This window comes from Poecilia reticulata, linkage group LG20, assembly GCF_000633615.1.
Source record: "Poecilia reticulata strain Guanapo linkage group LG20, Guppy_female_1.0+MT, whole genome shotgun sequence".
In the NCBI taxonomy this organism is placed as follows: domain Eukaryota; kingdom Metazoa; phylum Chordata; class Actinopteri; order Cyprinodontiformes; family Poeciliidae; genus Poecilia; species Poecilia reticulata.
The window spans coordinates 22,192,299-22,215,320 of NC_024350.1; the positions used below are offsets into that span (position 1 = coordinate 22,192,299).

Consider the following 23,022-nt stretch of genomic DNA (forward strand, 5'->3'; position numbering starts at 1 on the left):
GGTGGCAGCATTATGCTGTGGGACTGGCTTGTTGTGAGTAAAATAATCTGCAAGTGGAACTAGCACTTTTTTTAATCAAATGATTTATTTAAACCAAGCTCTAACAACTTGCTGAAAAGTCATAAGCTAGTTTTGTCTTATTTCAATATATTTGCACTAGAAAATAGATGAAAATACTTGGTAAGATTTTTTTTTTTTGCAGTGTAACCAGTAGGTAATTTCACACTTAATTATCCAAGTCTTTTATCACTGTTTATTTTGGTATTTACAATAAATACAAAAATCTACAACTTCAAATGAAATCTGTAAAAAATGTTTTTAATACTTTTTGGATTAAAATAAATAGCTTAGATCAATTAATTAGTCGATAATTTAATCAACATCAAAAAGTCGTCAGTAGCCTCCCTATGTAGGACTAAGCCTCTACTCTGAGTTTCCAATCATTGACCTAAATGTTGTCGGGAGGTGGGGCTGCAGGTTAAATTTCACTGCAGCTTCGAAAGTGTCCTGAGGCCGCGGCCTGTCCTTCAGCGAGTCTCTCGCTGGGTGACACTCTCTTTGGCAATCGCAGCAATGACCCTGAGAAACTAAGCCTTTTATGACAATTCTGCCTCTCCCATACACAAACACACTCCATAATCCTATTTGATGAGGCAATATCTTAATGATACCTGATGTGGCCTCTTCGCCCCCTTAAGGGAGGTCTGTCCTCAGTCATCATAATCACCCACCATGTTGCTTTTAAAAGAAAACCATCTCTAAAAAGCAAAGCGTGTCAGGCAAAACTTCCTCAGGTGGATTCCAAGCACATCAAAAAACTCAGGCGCAGCTGGTGGACTATCTGCTTTTTATGGCTTTGTGCTTGTTCCATCGCAGTTTGAATGCGCTAATCTGTTATTTTGGTCACTCAGACTGGATGGTGCGTTTAGCGCGATGTAGCGGCTAGCCTTTGGAGCCCATTAAATCCAGAGGCTGTTTTTCCTGCTGAGTCTCACCAGGCCGTGACAGGGCCGGAGAGGGCTGCAAGGGGAAACAAATAGCCCAACTCATCCCGGCCATAAAGAAGCTCGCACCACAACCCAATAAGGGTCTGACGCTGATGAATGTGACCGGGGACGGAAAGGCGACCCTGGCCAGTTTCCACCAGAAATGAAACCACAGGGATATAAAATAGGTTATTATGGTCACACAGTGACAGGCAGACGCACAGCGGGGCAGAGATGGATGGACAGACAAAGTGACTAAAAAGGAGGCTGAGAAGGAAGAGCAGCAAAAATTACAGGACGGATTAGGCCTAAGGATTGATTACGTGAGGAACAGCAACACGAATATGTGGATCTTTGATTGTGAAGTTCAATATCCTGAAGTGGATCAACAACATGCATCGTCTACTAGATCCATATAAACACTCAGAAGCTACCACTCTCCACTTTAACAGGCACTTGATAAATACCCAGTGGGGAGTGAAGAGTTGTGTTTATTACTTGACAAAATTGAAACAATGACAAAGTTTCCTTTGAATAAAAATCACTTGTCTTTATAAAATTATTTATTTCATATAGAAATATTTTATTTACTGCTGCCAATCTGCAGTGGCTCTGAGGAAAAAGTCAGGCTACACACGCTGCACAGGTCAGTCATCACAGACAAAAAAACATTTCTAAATATCTAATTAATGTGTCTAAAATCCACATTCTAAATATGTTTATCATCAGATATTTACTGGAGAAATTCTAAAAAGCTTGCATTAATCACAAAAAAACTATGTAATAAAACAGTAATGCTCTCCTTAATTCTTGTCTCTCAATAACATAACTCAGATAAAATGGTTACTTTAAGTTTATCCCGACTTAACCAACATGTTCAACCCTCTACAACCAACATGTTAGTGGTTAATTGTCACTAATAGAAAGCGATGTCCCATGTCACTGTGTCCATATTTTCCTTTAGTCTAATGGGGATGCCCTGATCAGGATTGTGTTCCCTGAAACTGATCCGAGTCATTTAAAAGTAGACATCTGTCAATACCAAAATCTGATACAACATTAAAGCTAATTGAAAACTCAGAAGATGTAAAGTGTAATAAAATTACATAGTACACTTAACCAGTATGTTTTCTTGACAGTGACAGGAGTTTTTATAGGGTAGCTTTTTGTTTCAGCATGGTGTAACTTGGCACATACAGTAAAAACTCTTGTTTTATTACTAATGACAATATTTTGCTGTGCTTCACACTAGGCAGTTTCTTCCGTTTTTGCAATTCTGTGATTATGGATACTCACAAAAACGACAGATTCTTCCTTTTTTAAAACCTAATGTATAAATCTGAGTGTATTGGAAATTTCATGCAAAAATGGTCAAAAATATTGGGTTTAGTGTTGCATTTGTATTTCTCACTGCCTCAGTTTTACTGGATGTCAAGTTATGGTCTATTATTAATATGGTGAGTATCAAAATCAAGCTTTATAAGTTATTTAAAGAATAAAAATGTTTGTGTGTCCTATCTGTCTGTTATTTTTTCATCATCTTTTTTCTATATGTAGATTTTGGAAGGAGTTTAATGAGGAAAAAATATATTTAAATATTTCTAAAGTAGCACTGCAAAATAAATTATTTTAAATGCAAAAAAAAAAAAAATCACAAAAACAATCGTGAAATCCTAGAGAGACTTGTTAGGCTAACTTTTGCATGTTTCCTCTCTGTTTTGATAGGACTTGTTGATAATTCAACCAGTAGCATTTACTTGTCATTGCCTATTTAATCAATCGTGTTTTTATAAAACTTGCTGAATAAGTTGCTCTCCTGTTTCACTGACATAGCACTTTGCTTTGAACATTACACAGGTGAATGACTAGCATTTCAGCTGCTTTCTGTGCAGCATGGACAAGTATTTGGGAAGCAGAGCAGGATGAGACAGACAGGGAATCAACACAGTCCTTTTAATTGTAATCATTATAGAAATTGATGAAATTGTGAAAAACCCCTGGATTGTTAGGGTTTCAATTAGACTATTACCATATTCACAAATTATTGTGCCTGGTCTATAATGCAGCTTTGGAAATCATAACTGCAATCCTTTTTAAAACTAGTCATGTATATTGAGTCTGCACTGCTCCCTGGTGTTGTGGTAAATGTAAAAACAGTCAGCTAAAACAAAAAGGTATCAGAGGTTTCTTCAGTGACTGCAATGTTACTGAAGAAACCTCAATTTGTTTGAACATTTTCTTTGTAGAAATTCGGATAATTATGGTTTTGGAGAAATAGTTTTTTCTGTAATTATTAATAGCTAGAAAATGTAAAACATAAATTCTAAATTTTGTAGGAAACTTGAAACATACCTGGTTTTGTTCTTAACATCAAAGCAAGTACCAGGGCTCTTTGTAGCTTTGATAACAGCAGTCAAGTTGCATTTAAATAATGAAACAATGCTGTTAAAAGTTGAATGTGGCTTTGTGTTTGTGGCACTGATTCTGCCATAAAATTAACATGCAGCATTGTTTCATCAGTTCATGTAAAAGATTTCACAACATAATTCACATCTAAAGTTTAGAAATGCAAACAAACAGCTGATTCATTCATATCGTGGCCAATCTCATAAAGATTCCTGTTATGAAGCTATGAGTGGATGAGGACTCACCGGCAGCGGTATGGGCGGAGTGACGGGGGAAGGAAGGCTGCGAGCCGGCGACTGGTTCGGCCGGTGTGGCGGGGACTGCTGCGGGTGTCCGGAGGTGGAGGAGCAGGTGGAACCTGGAGATGGTACAGAGGTGTGCTGCTGGCTGGGTGGGGTCATGTGATGCTGGGTTGGCAGCTGGTTCTGGGTGTGGGAGTGAGTCTGTTGGTGATGGTGGTGCTGCTGCTGTTGTTGCTGCTGCTGCTGGTGGTGGTGCTGCATCTGCTGGAGCTGCTGCAGGTGCTGGAGCTGGGAGTTCAGTGATGAGGTAGCTGTTGATGAAAGGACAGCGGGTTGATTTGTGCATCAGATCTCAACTTTCACGCGTGCAGCACAACAAACTCAAATAAGCTTATACACTGACAACCTGAAAACAAGTGTTTTAGCACATAAAAAGGAAGACCTCATTATTTGAGGACTATTCCGACACCTCAGAAAGATGTGGAGGTGTGGGTGACCAAAGGTGAACAGTGAGAGACACATGTAAATTGCGTGGAGCCACAACAAGGTCCTCCAGGGTTTTTAGCCTGCATGAGAGAGAGAGTGAATTTAATTTAGCAAGTTGGAGGACAAAGCCCTTCAGCCTGACTGATATAACTGCTCTCTCTGGAGCCAAAAGTCATCATTGTTATATGGAGAATGACACAATCTTTGGTTTAATGGCTTAAAACCTCATAAGAAAGAGACATCCATCTTTTCACAGAGAGTTCAGAAATAAACCCATTAACTAATTGGATCCAATAATAGCATTCCAGTAAAAAACTAACTTACTCACTTCAGTGCTTTACGTTTTGAAGTGGTTTCCGAAAAAAGGTTAACCCTTGCGTTGAGTTCTGGAGCAAATACAGTGAATCTCCACATATTCACAGGTTTTTCTGTGGAACTAAACTACACATTTTGTGCAGAATGTTAACCTAATAATTTATTATTTTTTTTGTCTAGCATATCTAAAATATTCTTAAGTAAATGCATCTTGAGAAGCTGAAATACCTTGGCAAAATGCGACTTGACACACTATTGACTGTACCCAAACAGCTCAGCTCAAAGAATGCAGAAGAATCCAGAAAATGGCAGAGAACCTGAAGGTTCTTGGAATATAAAAGGTGAAATGATCCTGAACCTGTAAAGCTAATTTTCTAATTTATTACAGCTCCTCCAATGTAACTACCAAGTCGAGGGAGAGATATTCAAGTATTTACCAAGTCAAGCCAAATGACTAATATTCTCTCATCACATGCACACCATCTACTGAATGTAATGAATATACAAACATGAGAAGAGTTTTGAACAGCTGTGAAATATTTTAAAATATTTACGAGGTTAGAAATATAAATATGCATTTAAGACAAAAGAAGAGCTGAACAATGTCTCAAATCTCAGTTATCACAGCAGTGGTACCTTGTGCAGAGGATTGCGTGGAGCCAATATTTAGCAGTAGATTATATTCCTGAATAGAAATTCATTTTTGGACTCTTGAACAGACTTTTCATTACCCTTGATGCCGACACCTGATGTGAATGTTTTGTGGTTGAGATACTAACGCTCAGGAAGTGTGGTGTGGACACTGAAATGTAGAAAAAGAAAATATCACAACTGTGTATTTTCCTGCACAAGCATTCATTAATGTTTAATTTTAGCCAAAATGAAACATAAGTGTGTTTGTAATGACATTATTCAACACCTGGCGTACAAAAAAGTTTAGAGGCTTTTCTTCTCCATTCTCTGGATTTCTAAAATCATAAGGAAACCGTAGAGAGCAGCATTTAAAATTGGGAACAAAATTCAAGATTGCAACACTACTAAAATCTGCAATAATATCGATTACGATTTTCTTAAACTTAACAGAAAAGTGGTAAGACCACTTCTTTCCTCTTTCGTAGGGAATGATACCAATATCTTTATGTATCGCATTAATATAGTTGATATTAAAATAAGCAAGCAAACACAGGTCTGCTGAAGGTTTTAGCTCTGAAACTATAACCATCACAAACATATCACACCGTGTTTGTGATGACCTTCACATCGTTTTTGAAAGTCTCTGTTCAAAAGATTGACTCAGTTTTTGTACCTTTAGCTCTGGAAAATTTTCTCCTTGATGGTCTGAACAAATGATTGAATGAAGATTTTTGGAAAATAATAGCTTGGATAAGCTATTACCTCGGTTATATGATATTTCTCAATATTACCGCTGAAATTTCTGTAATTACATTCAGTTCACCAGAAACGTTCCAACAAGCCTTGAATCTCCTTTGCTTTAACTATTATTCAGATTAATGGATATTTAAGCAAAAAAGTAGAACGGTATCTACTATGAGTATAAAAAGATAAGGTTTAGTTTTCATAGAAACTACAAGATTGAAAGGTTTCAAACTATTCCAGTAAAACAATGAAACAAAAATAACAATAGAACAATTTATGACCTTGTCTTGAAAACTAATCAATAAAAATATGTTGTGACCTCTAATAGTGGAGTTTATCCTTCTTTACCAGCAAATTCCTCACATTCAAATTGACAAAAAAAAACCTCAGTGTAGAAACCTTGATTGAATGAAAAGTAGAGCCTTTATGTTGAACAAAACGTTCCTTCAAACAAAGATTAATAAAAACACGGCGAACAATCAGAACTAGGTCTCACAGTTTAAAATAAAGATGGAGCAAGAAACAATAGCTCTGAAGAGCGCTTCTTAACATCTATTGATAAATGCAGCCTTGACAGTGCATAGTCAAGATTGCATACATACAGAATCAATGCACTTAAATAATTTAAGTAAGCTTGTCTCATAAAAGATGAATAAAACATCAGAGCAGACATGTCTTTGATTAGTGGGGTCACTTCTACTCCAGGACAGGCGTGGATGAACATTTGATGAAGATCAGATCTCTCCTCACTCTGCAGAAGCTCAGCCGAAGGAAGCTGGCATCTCTCGGCCAGTAAACAGCGCACTTTTATATTTCTTCTACCTCCTGACACATTGACACCTCTCTCACACCCCCACCATGAATTATATATCAACCGTACGAACAGCAAGAGTCCAATTCTCGCTTGAAACGTTGGGGCGAGTTGTCTTGCGAGTGCCGAGCCCCTGACAGGACCCGCTCTCTTCCTTTGCAACTTCGCAACGACAAAATGTTGAGACCCCCATTTAAAGATAGAGCGAAAGAGAACAAAGATGGAGAAAAACAAAAGGGGGGCAAAATGAGATCTCTGTCAGAAAATTATTGAAACCAGACGAAGATCAAAGACGATTGAAGAATTTCCTGCGGCACCAACCATTACGCTGAGGAACAAGAGGCACAACAAAAGAATATGAAGCAAAAGAAAACAAATACAGAGGGAATATGGAAGAAGCCCCATGTGGCCTTATTATCAGGGCTACACTGCAGGTAACTATATTCTTTAACAGCAGTGCTTTATAAATTCTGTCATCTTGTTAAGACTGTCAGGACCACTGACCCTCCGCTCCTTCCTAACTGGCCAACTGGCATTCTGAAGCTCATTCTTTTAACCGCGTCCGTCTGATTGCTCTGCTTGAGCACATAATCCAAACGGCTTGTCTCAGCTAATTGTTTGTGCTTCTTCCTCCAGCAGACAGAACTGAGGATGAGAGTTGGAGCTGCGCTTATAATGGAGAGAGGCCAAGAGGGTGCCGTGTTCCTATAGTGCTCATTATATCTCCCACTGCCTCTTTGTTGCGTTTCATATTCACCAGCAGTCGTGTGCTGCACTGCGAGTGGCGCTCCCACTTAGTCACCATGCCTGAGGTGGTGGAGGAGCAAGGGATTCTCTTTCGCTGTTGTCACTACTTGCCATATTTAATGCTTGTAATGAGCAGAGGGTGAGATCGCTCTGCTTCGTGATCAGATACAACCTGAACTGTGGCTTTTTGTGCCCCATTTAAATATTTAACAACAATCAGCTGAGACAGAAGCGTAAGGCCTCCAAACCTTGCTGCTTTGAAGAACCGTCAGCCATCCCTCTTTTATTTTTTTTTCCTGTAGTGCCACAGAAGAAATCAACCGTTATCTTTGACTGTCCTGGCCCCAGGTTCTGAAGTGCTGTAGGACGAAAGAGACTGATTGTCAGAGGTGCTAAGGCTAGGTCAAAGCTGGCTCGTTCGTCAGACAAAATGCTATTTTTGTTTTCTGTGTGGTTGAGAAGTGAGATGGTGGAGAGGGGGGCTCTCTCATTACAAGCACTATCTCAGTATTCCTGCCAACCATCCTGGTACAGCGCTTTAGTCTCTGGGGTTCATTCACACACGGCTCTTTGTTCCCCTTACAGTGCATTACATCTCTGCTCACAACTATCCTCCATCAGTTATAACTTGATGGTAAGTGGGTTTGAATTCAGGATCTTTGAATATGCAACTACTTTTAAAATGACGTCCAAGTAAACTGTGTGTTCTTCAACTTTGCACTTAAACACAATAATTAAAGGCGACCTCTTATGATTCCTTGAACAGGTTAGGATAGGTCTATTGGCATACAAAGCATGTTCATTATATTTTTTGAACAAAATAATGAGATTTTAGTCTGACTTGTTCGGCCTATTTTGAATTTCGTTCAGAGCTAATTCTTTTAGGGCTTCTCACCACTTTAAATCCAAATAAGCTGCTGGCCACAGCCCCAACTTAGTGTTTACACTTGCAAGGTAGCATTTATAATGCTTCACTTTCACATTCTGTTCACAAACAGAATAACAATTTCTTGAAATTGTTTGGTAAGGAATTTCGGCTCACTGGAGAATTTTCTCGACCCATCAAAAATGTGGCTCCAACTCATTAAAACTGTGAAACAGCCATTTAGCTTAGCACCAATAGAAAGTTCTGAAGCAGAAACTATTTTTAATATAATCAGTAGTCAACAGCTAACCAGTTGTAGTATGTGAATCTTTGACAAGATTATTATTTGACCCTGTCATATCAGATCATATTAAAGAAAAGTACTAAAGGTCACATTTCTGGTCCATTTAGAAATGCTAATCATCCTAAAGCGCTTTTCTGGTCATTCGTCATTAAATATACAAGCAGCAAACAGTTGAATATATAATCTTTCTAAAGGGAAATGTCTTCTTGGTTATCGTCGTGTAGTCCTTGGAAGATCCCGACCACTGCAGCATGAAGAGTGACTGCAATGTCATATTAATTACATCTGCACAGAGACTTTGACTGACTTTTATTTCGTCAAATAGCAAACATTCCATGTTCTATGACGAAGAGTCAGAAAAGGACAGAAACAGTCCTCTCATGTCGAAGGAATTCAAGCTATCTGGGCTTCGAAAATGAAAGCACAGCTTACAGACCTTGGAACGAATATATTAAGTTCATGGGAATGAATAAAGGGGCTGCACAGTAGCGCAGTTGGTAGAGCTGTTGCCTTGCAGCAAGAAGGTTCTGGGCTCGATTCCCGGCCCTGGTCTTTCTGCATTGAGTTTGCATGTTCTCYCTGTGCATGCGTGGATTTTCTCCGGGTACTCCGGTTTCCTCCCACAGTCCAAAAACATGACTGTCAGGTTAATTGGCCTCTCCAAATTGCCCCTAGGCGTGAGTGTGTGTGTGCATGGTTGCTTGTCCTGTGTGTCTCTGTGTTGACCTGCGACAGACTGGCAACCTGTCCAGGGTGACCCCGCCTCTCGCCCGGTAGGCTAGTTGGAGATGGGCACCAGCACCCCTCCCGACCCCACTGAGGGACAAGGGTGTAAGAAAATGGATGGATGGATGGATGGATGGATGGGAATGAATAAAGTCTCTAGATTGTTATGATATACATATGCATGAATGTTTACTTCACATAAAGGCTACATTATTGAGAGAAACTCAGCATGAATATTAATTTAAACAGGAGTGGAAAAATGTGCCTTGCTTGACTGGAAGAACTCAACCTAGAGCAATAAAAAAATAAGAGCCATGTACATTAAGAGTCTATCAGGCTGCGGTCAAGTGTGTGAGGAGTTATTGGGATTGCATTGAGTGACCCGTCCTGTATTTTTAGGAACTGCTCAGATCTAAACATGCCTGTCATTCTCTAATGAGAAAGGTAAGCGAGGACAAACAAGCTCCCCATTACTGCTCTACCTCACGTTCTGCTGAGGAGTCCATAAAGCTGGGTCTCAATTGCCTTTTCAGTGAGTCACACTGATAMTTACTCCACTGGAGATAAGGAGATTTAGACTCTATGAGATCTGGTAATTATGAAGCTGGTCAAAGGAAGGTCATTTTTTACTCTGCGGACTAGACCAGAGCAGTGGCACACTAATGAGAGAGAGAAAAAAATGCTTCTGCACTCATGTTTTTTTGTTCAGTGTTAGCTTTTAGTACAGAGGTCTACTATCTTTAATATTAAAAATAGTCTTTGTCTTTTTTAAGATTCACAAACATTTTACTGTAATCAGATGGGAAAGAAATGTATTAAGTAAAGGTGTCTTGATAAATCAAAGCATTTTTAAATGATGCAAACTTAATTCTCAAGACCAAAATAAAAACTACACTCTGTTTTCATGTCCATGACTTGCAAAGCAATGTTATAGGCCAGGCATTTTATTTTGTTGATTTTGTTGATCTAACAAATCTAATTGCTGCAATGTTTATGGCCAAGTTATGTGCTCACTCACTGAGGGAGAAAATTTCCCAGTTGGGACAACAAAATGTTTTATTCTATTGCTTTCCCTGCCTTTATAAGGGCCAGATCATGCAAAATTCACTTTTTTAGTCCTTAAATACATTTTATTGTGTACTATGAGTTTCTAGAGTGTATAAAAGTTGAATATAGTCTCTCCCGCTGTTGTCTAAACATCTTTATATTCAGTTCATAGTTTTCTCTACTCCCTATTACATTTTTTGAGCTCATAGTGTTTGCTGTTGAACTGCTAAATAAGTTCATGGACATCCAGCTAACCAATTCTGATAATCCACCATTTTTAGTTTCCACAGCGTTTTTTTTTTTTTTTGTCCTAGGCCATGTTCGGTTGTTGCGTGCATTTACCCACAAAATTCATTACATGATCCATCAGCATCGGAGCCTCTTCCAAGTGCCTGATTAAATGGTATTTTTCTTGGAAAAGAAACCGCATCAGTGGGGTAAATCCTACTGTTTGCATGAAGCACTTCAAGAACAAGTATCTCAGTGACCTCCATCATTATCAAGAAAGATTTTTCAAAAAAACCTCTCTTTAGTTGATGGTCAGTTTCTTTTGTCAACGAAACGACGAATACAGCAACGTGGCAAGCTGCAAATAATAAAATGAGCCAAATTATGAACGAGTAATCAAAACATGCTAACGTTAGGCTAGCACCTATGGAAATGATCAACAGAAAAATTCTCGACATATCAACAGAATCTTCAGGGATTTAAGACTGTAGCTGTATGTGTTTAATCACATATATCCTTACGAACAAATTATAAATCTATGCACATTTTAGGTGATGTTTTCTTCTATATCAAAAAAGCTCAGTTAAGAATGCTGATGCAGAATAATAAGACTGTCCAGCAAAAACTCCAACTGAAAAAAACAAAACAAAACAAAACAAAAACGTCTACTGCAGCATCTTGAATGTAATTGTTGAGTGTGTAAGTGTAAAACTGATTTATTACCAATGTCATTTGTTATAATAGTGGGTCTACTGTGGTAATTTACTGTGCTTTAAAGCTACTGACTTTTCAAGTATATATACATACCACTGATTTTATTAATAACAATGTAATATTGAATGAACAAATGCCAGAAATTATATGACTGATGGTTATAAGGGACAAGAAATTCTGATTGGAGTATCCCTGACATCCCATAAAAGATAAAAGAATGGTTTTTAAAATATTAGTTAATGTCAATTAATAGCAATGACTATAAAAAGCAAAATCAGAGTATAAAACTTATTTATCTATACATCTATAGGGAGTAAACCGCTCACTGGTAGGGATTCAGAGATAATGCTTTCACGATGTGATGCAGGATGCAGGGCAATATCAAGCAGTGTTGTCGAATTCAACTCCGAGGGGAAGCATTTCAAAGAATCAAATCCTCTCCACGGAGTTGTTACACATACAAGAAAATCTCTGTGCACTTGATGATGTTGCCCTTTTGGTGTTGCTTACGCTCTGTTATTGATTTCCAAAGTGTGGCCCATAAGCTCCTGGGGCTTCCTGACAAAGTTCCTGGGGGTCCCAAGCAAACTGGAGATTGGTTTTCTTTAAGAATTATGCTCCAAGTAGAATGTGTAAAGCATGTTTCTGCTTTTTTAAACTGTCCGGATAAGAATTAAAGACTCCCATGATTTATTATTTTCTTAATTTCATTTTAAGTTATAGAAAAATCTTAATAAAAGACTCGAAACTACAAATGGTTCAAAGTCCAACAGAAATTAGCAAATGTTTTTTGGTGCATTTCATGCTTTTAATTTCTTTTTTAAACTCCTGGTTTCCCCCCTTAATGTTATGTTAAATTTTTGTGACTCATATGGTCATAAGTCTAGTTAATATAGTGAGATGTAAATTTTGATTAATGATGCTTCATCTAATGATCATCTTTATGTTGCAATAAAAATCTGATGACTTGTCTAGGGGAGAACCGATCGACCCTGTGACCTTGCAAAGATAAATGCATGTCAACAATGGATGGATGAATGAAGCTGCAATCTGTTTTTGTAAAAATCAGATATCTCCTCCAAACTTTAGGGATATGAACAGGATAAAAGCACTTTATCATTCTAAAACAACAAAAGAACGGAACAAATTTCCACTTTCTTTAGTTGTCTTTTAGTTTCTCACATCCCAAGCACACTTCAACATCACCAGTCTGTAATTTTTTGAGAAACTCAGTGAGGGGTCTTTTGGCTTTTTGTCCTTCAGAGTCCAGAAGGTGTCAGACTTCCCTGTTTTTTTTTTTTTCTTTCTTTCTTTAAAACGGCCCGTTTGCCTGGCGGGACAGACCGGGTTATTACAGTGTGTTCATGGTCCCATCATGTGTCGTCAGACCAAAGCGGAGGCCGCGAGTAAAAGCCTCATGCAAAATTTATGTTCATGCGGCTGTTTCAGTGGGTGGAAAAATCAATATTGCGAGCCTGATGCACGGAGATGACTGAGTGCTCTCTGACTGACAGTAAAAGCTGAGAGAGATTGAGCGGCTACATTTACTGTGCTAGAAATGGAGTGGCGTAGAGTTGCCCTAATAGTCTGGTTCAGCTCAAATTTGAATTTCATTGTGGATTATTTTTGTAGCAACTTGGATATTGAAGAGTTGAAGAATTACACCATTAGATAAAAAAATAAAAAAAACGGGGTTGTGAAAGTGCACAAAGCAAGCTTGTCTTCAAATGGTCTAAAACACATCTTGCATGTGGTTTTTGAGCAGCTACAGTGTTCAGTATTATGGGGTTATTAAGGCTTCCCTTCCTTCCCTTCTTGCGCAGATATATAAAATGATTGTAGAATAATCAAAAGACAATGTGGGTATGAGAGGGACATCACAGGCCTTTTGTTCTGTGCTGCTCCGCTTACATATGCTTTTGATAATGTATCACACACACGCGCGCACACGCACATAGACACACACACACTCTCACAGCGCATTTGGGAAGAAATGTGAGAAAAAGAAATTCAGTGGGATGAAATAACCCCAAACAATGGGATTTGCTTTCCATTCTTCTGCCTCCATCTTCTGTCTTTAATTATTCCCTTTGGTTGTCTGAGGGAGCGTGTAAGCACTTTCACACAGCACAACATGCCCGGCAGCACAACACTGTCTGCCTTAGTGATGTGGAGACTTCTGAGTGACACTGAGCCTCTTGTGATTATTAATGCTGTTTAATACAACACAGAGCGAGCCACTATGACTGAGGGGGGAAAGAAAAACAGATTTCAGAATGCATGCATTCAAATGTGATGTGAATGGAATTATGTACTACATGAACACTGCACTTCAGATACGCAATCCCCCACTGCTACATAAACAACGTGTACGCAGTGAAATGAAGGATAATTTCTGCAGATGCAACAAAGAGAACGTGTGTGTGAACAGCGTGCCCGCTGTGTTTTGTACACAGTGTCTAATGGACCCTCGGCTGATCCTGGTGGGATCCTTTTGTGCCGGTTTAGTAGTTTCTTCCTGAATCGCATATGAGATATTTGAGAGCCCAGAACGATGTATGATGAATGAAGCGGCGTGCTACTTATACGCTTATCGTGCTCACTGACTAGCAACAGGTTCAGCAAGGGGCAGCGGCAGTAAATGAAATTCCGTACCGGGACAATATATCATCAAAAGAAATGTATGCGCCCCGAAACTTACAAGCCCTTCTTCGGATGCGGACAAGGTGCCTGACGGGGCGGGGGGAGGGTTGAGGTGGAGGGAAAAATAGAGCGAGGTGGAGAGAGGGATTTTTTTCTTCCTTTTCTTTTTTTTTTTTGGTGGGATTTTGTTGAATCAGTCCTATTTTCATACCGGATGGTCTGTGTCTTTTAACCATTTCACTGCAGCTGGCAAATGAAAGCACCGGGGATAATTTCACAGTGAGAGCTCACTGAACAAAACCCCCCACGGTCTGTGGAGAAAGGTGCTAAGTCTACTTTATCACTGCGAATTACACTAGAGTAATTCAGCAAGCGGCCTTGAGGATGGGAGAAGGGAGAAGAAAAGGTTTCCCCCCCCTTCTCCTTCTTAGTAAGGATTTCTTCTGATCTGTAAGTAACAGATCCTTCTCCTGTACTGATGCCACAGGATCCATCTGTGATGTGTCTGCAGTTAGTCCAGAAATAGCACCCACGGGACGTACACGCTCCTCAGGCCTCCTGTGGGACCTTTTAAGCTGCACTGATACTGATAAAAGCCCCCGCAAACCTGCCCCCTAGAAACCTCGGCCATTAATTAAGGTAATTAGGCTCTGGTCAGCAATTAGTAACCACAGACTGCTTTTAGCGGCAGCTAAGGCGTCCCCACAGGAGAGGGGTTTGGTTCCATACCATCTGCTGACAAATGTCACCGCAGACTCTTTGGTTTCACAAACAGGGAACTGGAGAGCTGTGTTTAAAAGTGACCTCTGTGTGATCCACGCTGCCTCCCAGACTCCCACAGCTTCACTGCAGCGTTTGTTCTTTGCGTTTCTTTGGTTCTTTTGTCTTTCAAACACAGAAGAATGAATTCTATGAAAATCCATAAATGTTGTACAGCAAGAGTGGGAAAAGGAAACACCAGGCGCACCAGGTATTGAGCAAAATTAAAACATATGGGCTGTGTAGAAAGTATTGATTAGAGTGTAAAGCAACATGGATTTGCTTGTATTATTAACTCCATTATGGATCCATATTGACATTATGTTGGCTTACATTATAATGTTTAATACTGGTATTTTAAAAATGAGAATATTAAAAATGCTAGTGGACATGTATTGATTACATAATAAAAAATACAGATACCGACTTCCAACAAGTTAATTTTAAAATCATCTTTATAAGCAAATATGAATAAAATGAGGGCTGTAAGACAAAGAATATACATACTGCTGAGTTTCCTTAAATGAAAACATTTCAACCAATTAGGAAATTAACCTGAATTTGACTGCATTGTTTGATAACTAGGATGAACTGGAATGTATGCATGATTAAATTTATTTCTTTGTGTACATGCCTTGAAATAACATATCTTATGAATTAATGTTGTTTAAACAAACTGAAGTGAAAATGAGTAAATGTCACATCAAAAGTAACCATCCCTGTCCTAATGCACCTGTGCACTGTGAACTTCACACTGCTCATCCCAAGATACACACACTATAGCTATCATCACTGCCATACGTCTTAAGGCATCCACAAAATCAGCTGCATTTCCTTATGTTAATATCTATTCATTTTTCAATATAAAGGATTCCTAAAACTATTGACAAGTAGCAGTAATAAAACGATGTGATAGCTATGTGCGAAGGCAATGGGCTCAAATGACAGAACCAAAAGACACAAGCTTAAGTAACAAAGTTATTCAGCAATCTTATGTTGGTGAATTAATGTAAATCCTACATTGTAGTTATTCTTCAAATGTGTTCCAAAGTTTGAAATGTAACTTATCGAAGCATATGGATAATTACACATAAAATTGGAAAGAACTATTAAAATTTTGTGAGAAATGTTCTAAAAACAAATTATGCTTTAAATCGTTTACACTAAAATCAAAACACTGAGTTGTGAGAGTTATAAGGTGCTAAAAGTAGAATGGGCTGATGAAAAAAAGCTGAATACACACATTCAGCCTCAGATGACAGATCATGCAATAACTCACATTACCCAGGAAAAGGAAATAAAGGATGCAGCTGTGCTCCTTTACACAATTTCACATTTGAAGCAGTTGGTGATAACACCATTTTCATTCCGGTTCAGTCCCATAAAATTACCATTAACATTACAGCTCATGCAGAACACAGATAAATGTAAAATGTCACCCAGTTCTGCCAGGCAGGAATTCCAGTTCCAGAAGATTACCATCTCTGTCTGCCTCCTCCCACTGCACCTTGTTCTAATATTTCATTTACAACATTTCATACGTTCATTTTCCCCTCACTGACCATGTAAGTCACAAATCAATTCCCAGTTAAAAGGCTTGACTACAGATTGTTGCTGAAAGCTTCTATTTGGCACCACAGCAATGAGGCAGACCTTAAGCAAATCATTTGGAAACACTGCAGCCCGGAAGAGGAAAGCAAAAAGTGGGATGTAATTCTGACAAAACAACTCTGGGGTCAAGCGGTCAAGCCATTTACTGGAGGCACTTTACAAGAGCAGAAATATCATAAAAACAACACACCAATGTATGTTTTAATACAGAATTCAATACTTATCATTAGATGGAACTTGGTCATTGGCAAATCTAATCGACAATAATGAAAAGATTAACTCTATTACTTATGCATGATTGTTATAGGGATACATTGTGAATATATCCAATCTATCAAATAACTTTATTAAGGAATGGTAGAATAGTTTTAGTGATTTTATGCTTGTTTATAATAGCGATTTTCCTATTAGGAGGAGGCCCGCTCCTGGTTTAGTCTAAGTAATTTCTATATTTCTATATAGCAGCAGGTTACAAAAGAAGTAATTTAAGATGACTTTCGTTCTCTATACATTGCTTTTTTTTTTCTTATTTACACACAGAATATAATTTCTGTCTCTCCAAAGCTTCCCTTTGCCATCTTCATTTCTGATCTATGCCAAACCGCAGTGGCTGGTTAGCAGTTTCAAGGTATAGCTCTATGGAAAGCAGTTTTAATATTTAATAGCTAGGGAGACACTTTAAACCAAAAATCCACAAATATCTAAAATGGCATTGTTCTTATCCTCAATAAACATTTTAGCTCTCTCAAAAATTTTCTTCCTGGAACAAATCAGGGCTATCTAAATATTTCTCACTTGTACAATTGTAATTCTAGATATGACATAATTGTTGAAAGTTTTTATCTCTACACGTAGGAATGTAAGTTGTGAGAAAATGTATTGCTAAAATGGAAAATATAAATGGTACATTAAATGCTCAAATGGCTTGGCTTGATGTCTGCACCAAGCTTAGCGTGTTACAGAAGTTGAAATGTGCTATAAAATTAGACTAATCAGTAGGCTACAGGCTAGTTTGGTTGGTGCCAATTTCATTATTGACAAGGTGCAAGGTGGATACAAATTGAAGTATTGTTGATATGAAACATCTTGAGGTATACTGCTGTTTTTCAAGCATTAAAAACCATCAACTAAGAAGCGACCAAAACTACAAATGGTATGAAACAGCAGAATTAACATTACTGTAATTTGGAATGTTGTGCAAGTTTTATGACAGTCTTCCTTTGGGAAACTGATGTAAATTAGATAAATAATTTGTACTGAACATTTATTATGTTAATTTCGTACCCCATTTTTTGGGAGGGGAATAGATATGATAGATACATCAAAGGTTGTTTCATTCTTTATTTCTAGTAGGTTTTACATCGGGATTTATTACTCAAAAATGAGTATTAAGGCTGATGTTAATAGAAGTCCTTGGGAACGATTTTGACAACTTATGATTTCTATAATTCACTTTAAAGAAACATGGTTATGTGAATCTGACAAATAATACTTATGAGTGGGAAGCCCCTCGGATTTTCACTCAAGACTGCATTTAGATATCGAATTCAAAACCTAGAATACAAGACTAATAAGACCTGTGCTTTTTCCATTTTATAATGGGATAAATATGAAAAGCAAAAGACATGGTCCAATAAAAGCAGCTGTTGGTTATTCTGTACTCATTACTGGTTCTTTAAAGACATAATTTAAGGAACGTATGTGTCATTGTAACACCAAGTGTCACATAATCATTTTTGTTTTGGTCTTCAGAGTAAAATCAGAAATTTGGTTTGTAGGTTTTGGTTTTCATGTTTTTGTGTTTTTTCTAAATGGAAAACGTAGATAAACATAATTTAAAAAAAATATAATTAAACAGTTTGTAATAAGTGATGCTACTTTATTTGAAAACCCAAAATCAATATAATCAATATAATCTGAGTTATTAAAAATAAAAATTAAATTGCATCTTTTCGTTCTTGTGAACTTGACTTTCTTGAGTTGGATGTCTCATTAAACCACTATAATAAAGTGATAAGACATAAAAAAGCGTGAAATGTTTTTTTATGGGTATGAAATCAGAGAAAAACAAGCAAACAATGGGGATACATTCTATAATTCCTCTAATTGTTGTCAAATTCACCCTCCTAACTCTCACAATACACATGGCTCATTGTCTCGAGTAAAACCCTTTGCAATAAATGCACCGCTCTCTGTGTACACCCAGTGAAGACAGGCAGTGTGTAATGCACAGAGGCTGTCTTGTAGATTGTGTGTTTATGGCAGCAGGTTTGCAAAAAGCCTCCCTCTCTGTTTACCAGTGGGGGCAGATGTCAGGGTTTGCTGAGGAGCAGCAGAAACAGCCACATCTGATTAACAATATTATTGTTGTCTTCCACAGTGCCATGGAGAGTCGCTCTGCTCCTTCTTTTTTCCTGTTTCTTTCTTTTCTATGCTCTGGAGGCATGTTGTCCTGTGGCACTGCTGCACCAGAATGACACTGCCACCATCCGCAGAAACAAAACATGAGTCAAGAGTCAGAAGCTTAAGACAAACAGTGCTATTGTTTTGTACTAGGGAGCACATACTATGTGGGAGAATGCATAATAGAGTCGTACTGTATATTCAAATAAGCTGTGGCTCATTTTTGCCTTTTTTTAGTATGAAAGTATAAAAACAAATGTACAACCTGAATGCACAACACATGATTAGAATGTCTGCAACAAGCAAACACCAGGAGGTAAAATTCACTTACATCTCTGCTTCAAAACACATATGAGGGAAACAATCAGTCTCACAGGAGTGTGCAAGTGTTCATGGGTGCATGTACAGTTAACCCCAGCATGTAAATTTGAGTTTTTGTTCCTAACCCTCTTAATGCTCCTCTGTGCGTTTTGATTAGCTGACTTTTTTATCTTCCTTTCGTCTGTCACAACGACTAACCGCACGTTTCCAAGCTGCTTATTGAAGACAAACAATAAAAACACTGGCAGATATCAATGGCAGAGATGAGAAGCCGGGTGCCGTATCTGCTGGGACTGCCTGGCGAACCTGCCTCTGCCTGCGCTTCATCTGCAGCAGCAGCTCTCACTCTCAATTATTTGGCTGCTGTCACAACAAATCAATCAAATTACCGCTCCAGGACTGTGTGCAGCTGCTCCTATTGCACCGCTAGTTGCATTAGCTTTGAAATGTATGAGGTCTACATTTTATCACTGTTATTTATTTAATGCAGCTCTCTCCCCTGTGAGTCATCCTACAACCACAGCAAACTTAAATCATTAAAGGACGACATGGAATGCATTCTGCTTGAGAACACTTCAAATTAAACAGCGATAATCGAAGAGGGATGGGCCCGGGCTTTACTGTGTTACGGTGACAGATGTTAGGGTAAAAAAGTGCAGACTGAGCCCACATTAACTGCTTCTTGACACTAACGTGGCTATTTTGCACATGCATTCTCAGGTTCCATAATACACAAGTTTTGTTTAAAAAAATAAAAATAGCATTTCTCTAGAAACACTCAAGAAATTATTTTCAGTGCAAGACCAGATCGTTGTTCAAGCTCAGTTATTCCCAAAACATTTTTTACTATCAAGACTAAATATGATTTTTATTGACTGCTCAGTCTAAAAGAACCATAATATGTGAAATACCATCCTTGCATCTGAAACTTTATTTTGCCTTAAAGTGAATCATTTTAATAAAAAAGAGAAAATAATAGTAAATTTGATTTTAAGTTCAGTCACATACGTTCCATAAACAAAAGTTTAATACTTTTGGACACAGCATGTCTTATTTATTATTTTTAGTGTGGATGTTGCAATCACCTCCAATAGGAAATTCAACATTTTGCTTTTCAAAAGTCTTTTATCTCAGAATATTGCAATTTCATGTATTTCTTATTACAAGGAGTGCCCCCGGTGGAAATACATTATGAATTTTAGGACAAACTGTAGATCTTTAACAAATGTTTAAAATTTGATGTACTACTTTGGAAAAGACAAAAACAAATTGTAATTTTAAAATAGATTTATTTTTAAATACATCAACATTTCTACCTATGTTTTGGGGACAGCCATGACAATGCATGTGCAAAATCATAATGAGTAGCAAAAGTTGAAAATCTGACCCGTCTACCAACTACCCATCCCCCACAATAGTATTAACTGGAGTGTGGAGTAGTCTGTTCTTTATAAACAGAACCATTTTACCTTTGACTTCATTAAATAAATACCCTGGAGTTGAGCTCAGTGACATTAGAAAATTGGCTGAATATCTTATTGACATGAATTTGTGATAACTGGAGAGCTACTGTGCTTTCAAATACTTAGCTTCTGCACATCATCCCAATGTTTCTTTAGATAAGAGAAAAAAAGTTGGTTTTAGAATATGCAGCCCCTTTAAGTGACCTCCATCCTAAAGATATTAGTTGAAATCTTACAACCTCACTTCCTTCTGGTGGACTATCAGTAGAGTATAAATTATTGTTTGCAGGTATGAAACGACCCCCTGGCAGGTTGCTAGTTGGTGTTTAGTTGGTGTTTAGAATCACATGTTTATTTTTTAAACGATGGAAATAACATCAATTAAAAAATAGCTGGGAGTGTAGCTATGATCTTTTCTATTCCTCAAAATGAAGTAAAACATACTGTAGGTTTGAGTGGCAGCAGCAAACACAGGAAGAATGTCTGATATTCTGTGGCTCAGAAAATGTAATGAGTGGAAGGGACACAGTTGGCTTCTCTCAGCAGACAGAGGTTAAGTCAGAGGCCCGGCCTGTTGAGCTTACATCTTAAAGGAGCAGCAATCAGCTGAGGCAGAAGGGATCCAGTCTGACATGTCTAACTAGTGTGGAAACATTTGGCTCTTCCCCCAGGAGCCCACCCTTTGGTGGTGTAATGATCAGAGTGATTTCCCTAATTTGTATCATGCCGATCCCAAAAGCAGCGAGCGACACCACTGAGCATTTTCATCCAAACGACACACGCTCCTTTGATTGGCACTGACACGGCGTCTCATTACTGCAGGTGAGTGGGAAGCCGACCTCCGTGAGGGAACCTGAGTGCTGTTTTGTGTTTCCTGTGGACGAGTACAGAGGAACAATGCTCTCACCTCGCCATTAGAACTTTAGCTCTGTGATGTGCTGCCTGGCTTTCTGCTCACAGCAAATGAGATGGGATGTGCTTATTAATATGAAAGCACTCCAGTAAAGCAGCTCCTTGAATTACCTTTGAGTGAGTCGTGGAGGAGAGGAGCAGACAGATGACTTTGTTCTGCTTGCTTCCATTGTGGATTACATGTACAATAGTTTGATACAGCTAGTTTTACAAGTATGGTAATCGCACTTTGCTTGTTATAAAATCAAGCAGAAAGAACGCCTATTTAAAATGCAGCAAAAACTTTGCCTCGCGCATAACAACAAATATCCCAGAATGTTTTGTCTGTATGTGTCGAACACACTTAAATCTGAATTTATAGAAATCAAATATGATTTTATTCTCATCTGCCGTCATATTTTTAGACCTCCAGCATGACCCAACCTAGTTTTGCCTCTGTGAAGTCAGCTAGAATTGTGTGCACTCTGTCACAAAAGATAACTTTCCCCCTTGTTTAGTTTCATTGGGAATTTGTTTTTACTGCATGTTTGCAGGCATAAATCATTTTGACAAATAACCAGTTACACTGGTGCCTGTGTTTACTGAGTCTGCCACAAGATGCTGCTCAGTTTTATTTAAGCAACTGCTCTGGCTCTACAGCACAACCCCATTACAGTGATAGTTATTCATCACAGTCTGAGAGGGCTGCCCTCTTAAAGCTCGCAGTGGACCAGCTGGTTCGCTGCTGTCAACATCAGATCTCACAGAACCAGCTTTGATAAACATGATCGGAACACGTGATCAAACCTCCATTTTTCTTTTTATGATTAGAGTTTACCCCCTGAGCTGTATCAAAATGTTCTGTTTTGTACAGAATAAATCTGAGAACTGTGCTGTGAGTTTGTACTTAGCCTCCCTTTACACTGACAGTCTGAGAAAATCCAACGCAACATATTGTCTTCAGAAGTCACCTAATTAGTAAATAAAGTCCACTGTGATACAAGTCTAGCTGTTCTGTGAATGCTTGAGAGATTTGTTAGAGAACAAACTGCATCATGAAGACCAAGGAACACAGAGGACAGGTCGGTGATAAAGTTGTGGAGACAAATAGAGAATATGCACAACTGAAAACCTGCAAATACATTAACCTCCATCTAAACCAGGGGTGTCCAAAGTGAGGCTTGGGGGCATTTGTGGCTCTTGTACTGATTTTGTGAGGCCTTGGACTGATTTTTTTTTTTACTGCAACTGCAGTGAAAAAAAAAAAAGATTCAAATTTGGTCCGTCCAGCATATCTGCCACCAGGCTAAAATTATTACAAATTTTCTTACTGGTCTGTTCTGTGTTTTTAAACAATAATTAATTCCCAAAACCTCATTAGAATGGAGTATTAGGGCCACAATAATTTAAAAAATTTTATTATGAGAATAGTCATAAATTTACGAGAACAAAGTCATATTATTATGAATAAAGTTATACTATTTATGACTTTGTCACTTATTATGAGAATAAAATCTTGACATTATGACTTTATTCTTGTAATTTTTTTAATTTTTCTTATTATGGTCCTAATACTCCGTCATACAAGATATAGCTTGTGCACTAGATTTACGATTTTACCAGAAACATGCAATAAAGGACTTCAGAATCTGAAAAAAAGTGATTGTGTAAAAATAA

General features: G+C 38.1%; 1 protein-coding gene across 3 annotated transcripts in view; it reads right to left on the reverse strand.

Moving 5' to 3' along the window:
- Positions 1-23,022, reverse strand: part of pou6f2 (POU class 6 homeobox 2) — a 96,472-nt gene that overhangs the window by 37,168 nt on the left and 36,282 nt on the right. For all 3 annotated transcript variants that reach the window (XM_008396660.1, XM_008396658.2, XM_008396659.2), the window contains one exon: positions 3,638-3,945. In XM_008396660.1, coding sequence (XP_008394882.1) covers positions 3,638-3,945 — 308 coding nt within the window. The remainder of the gene's footprint in view (positions 1-3,637; positions 3,946-23,022) is intronic.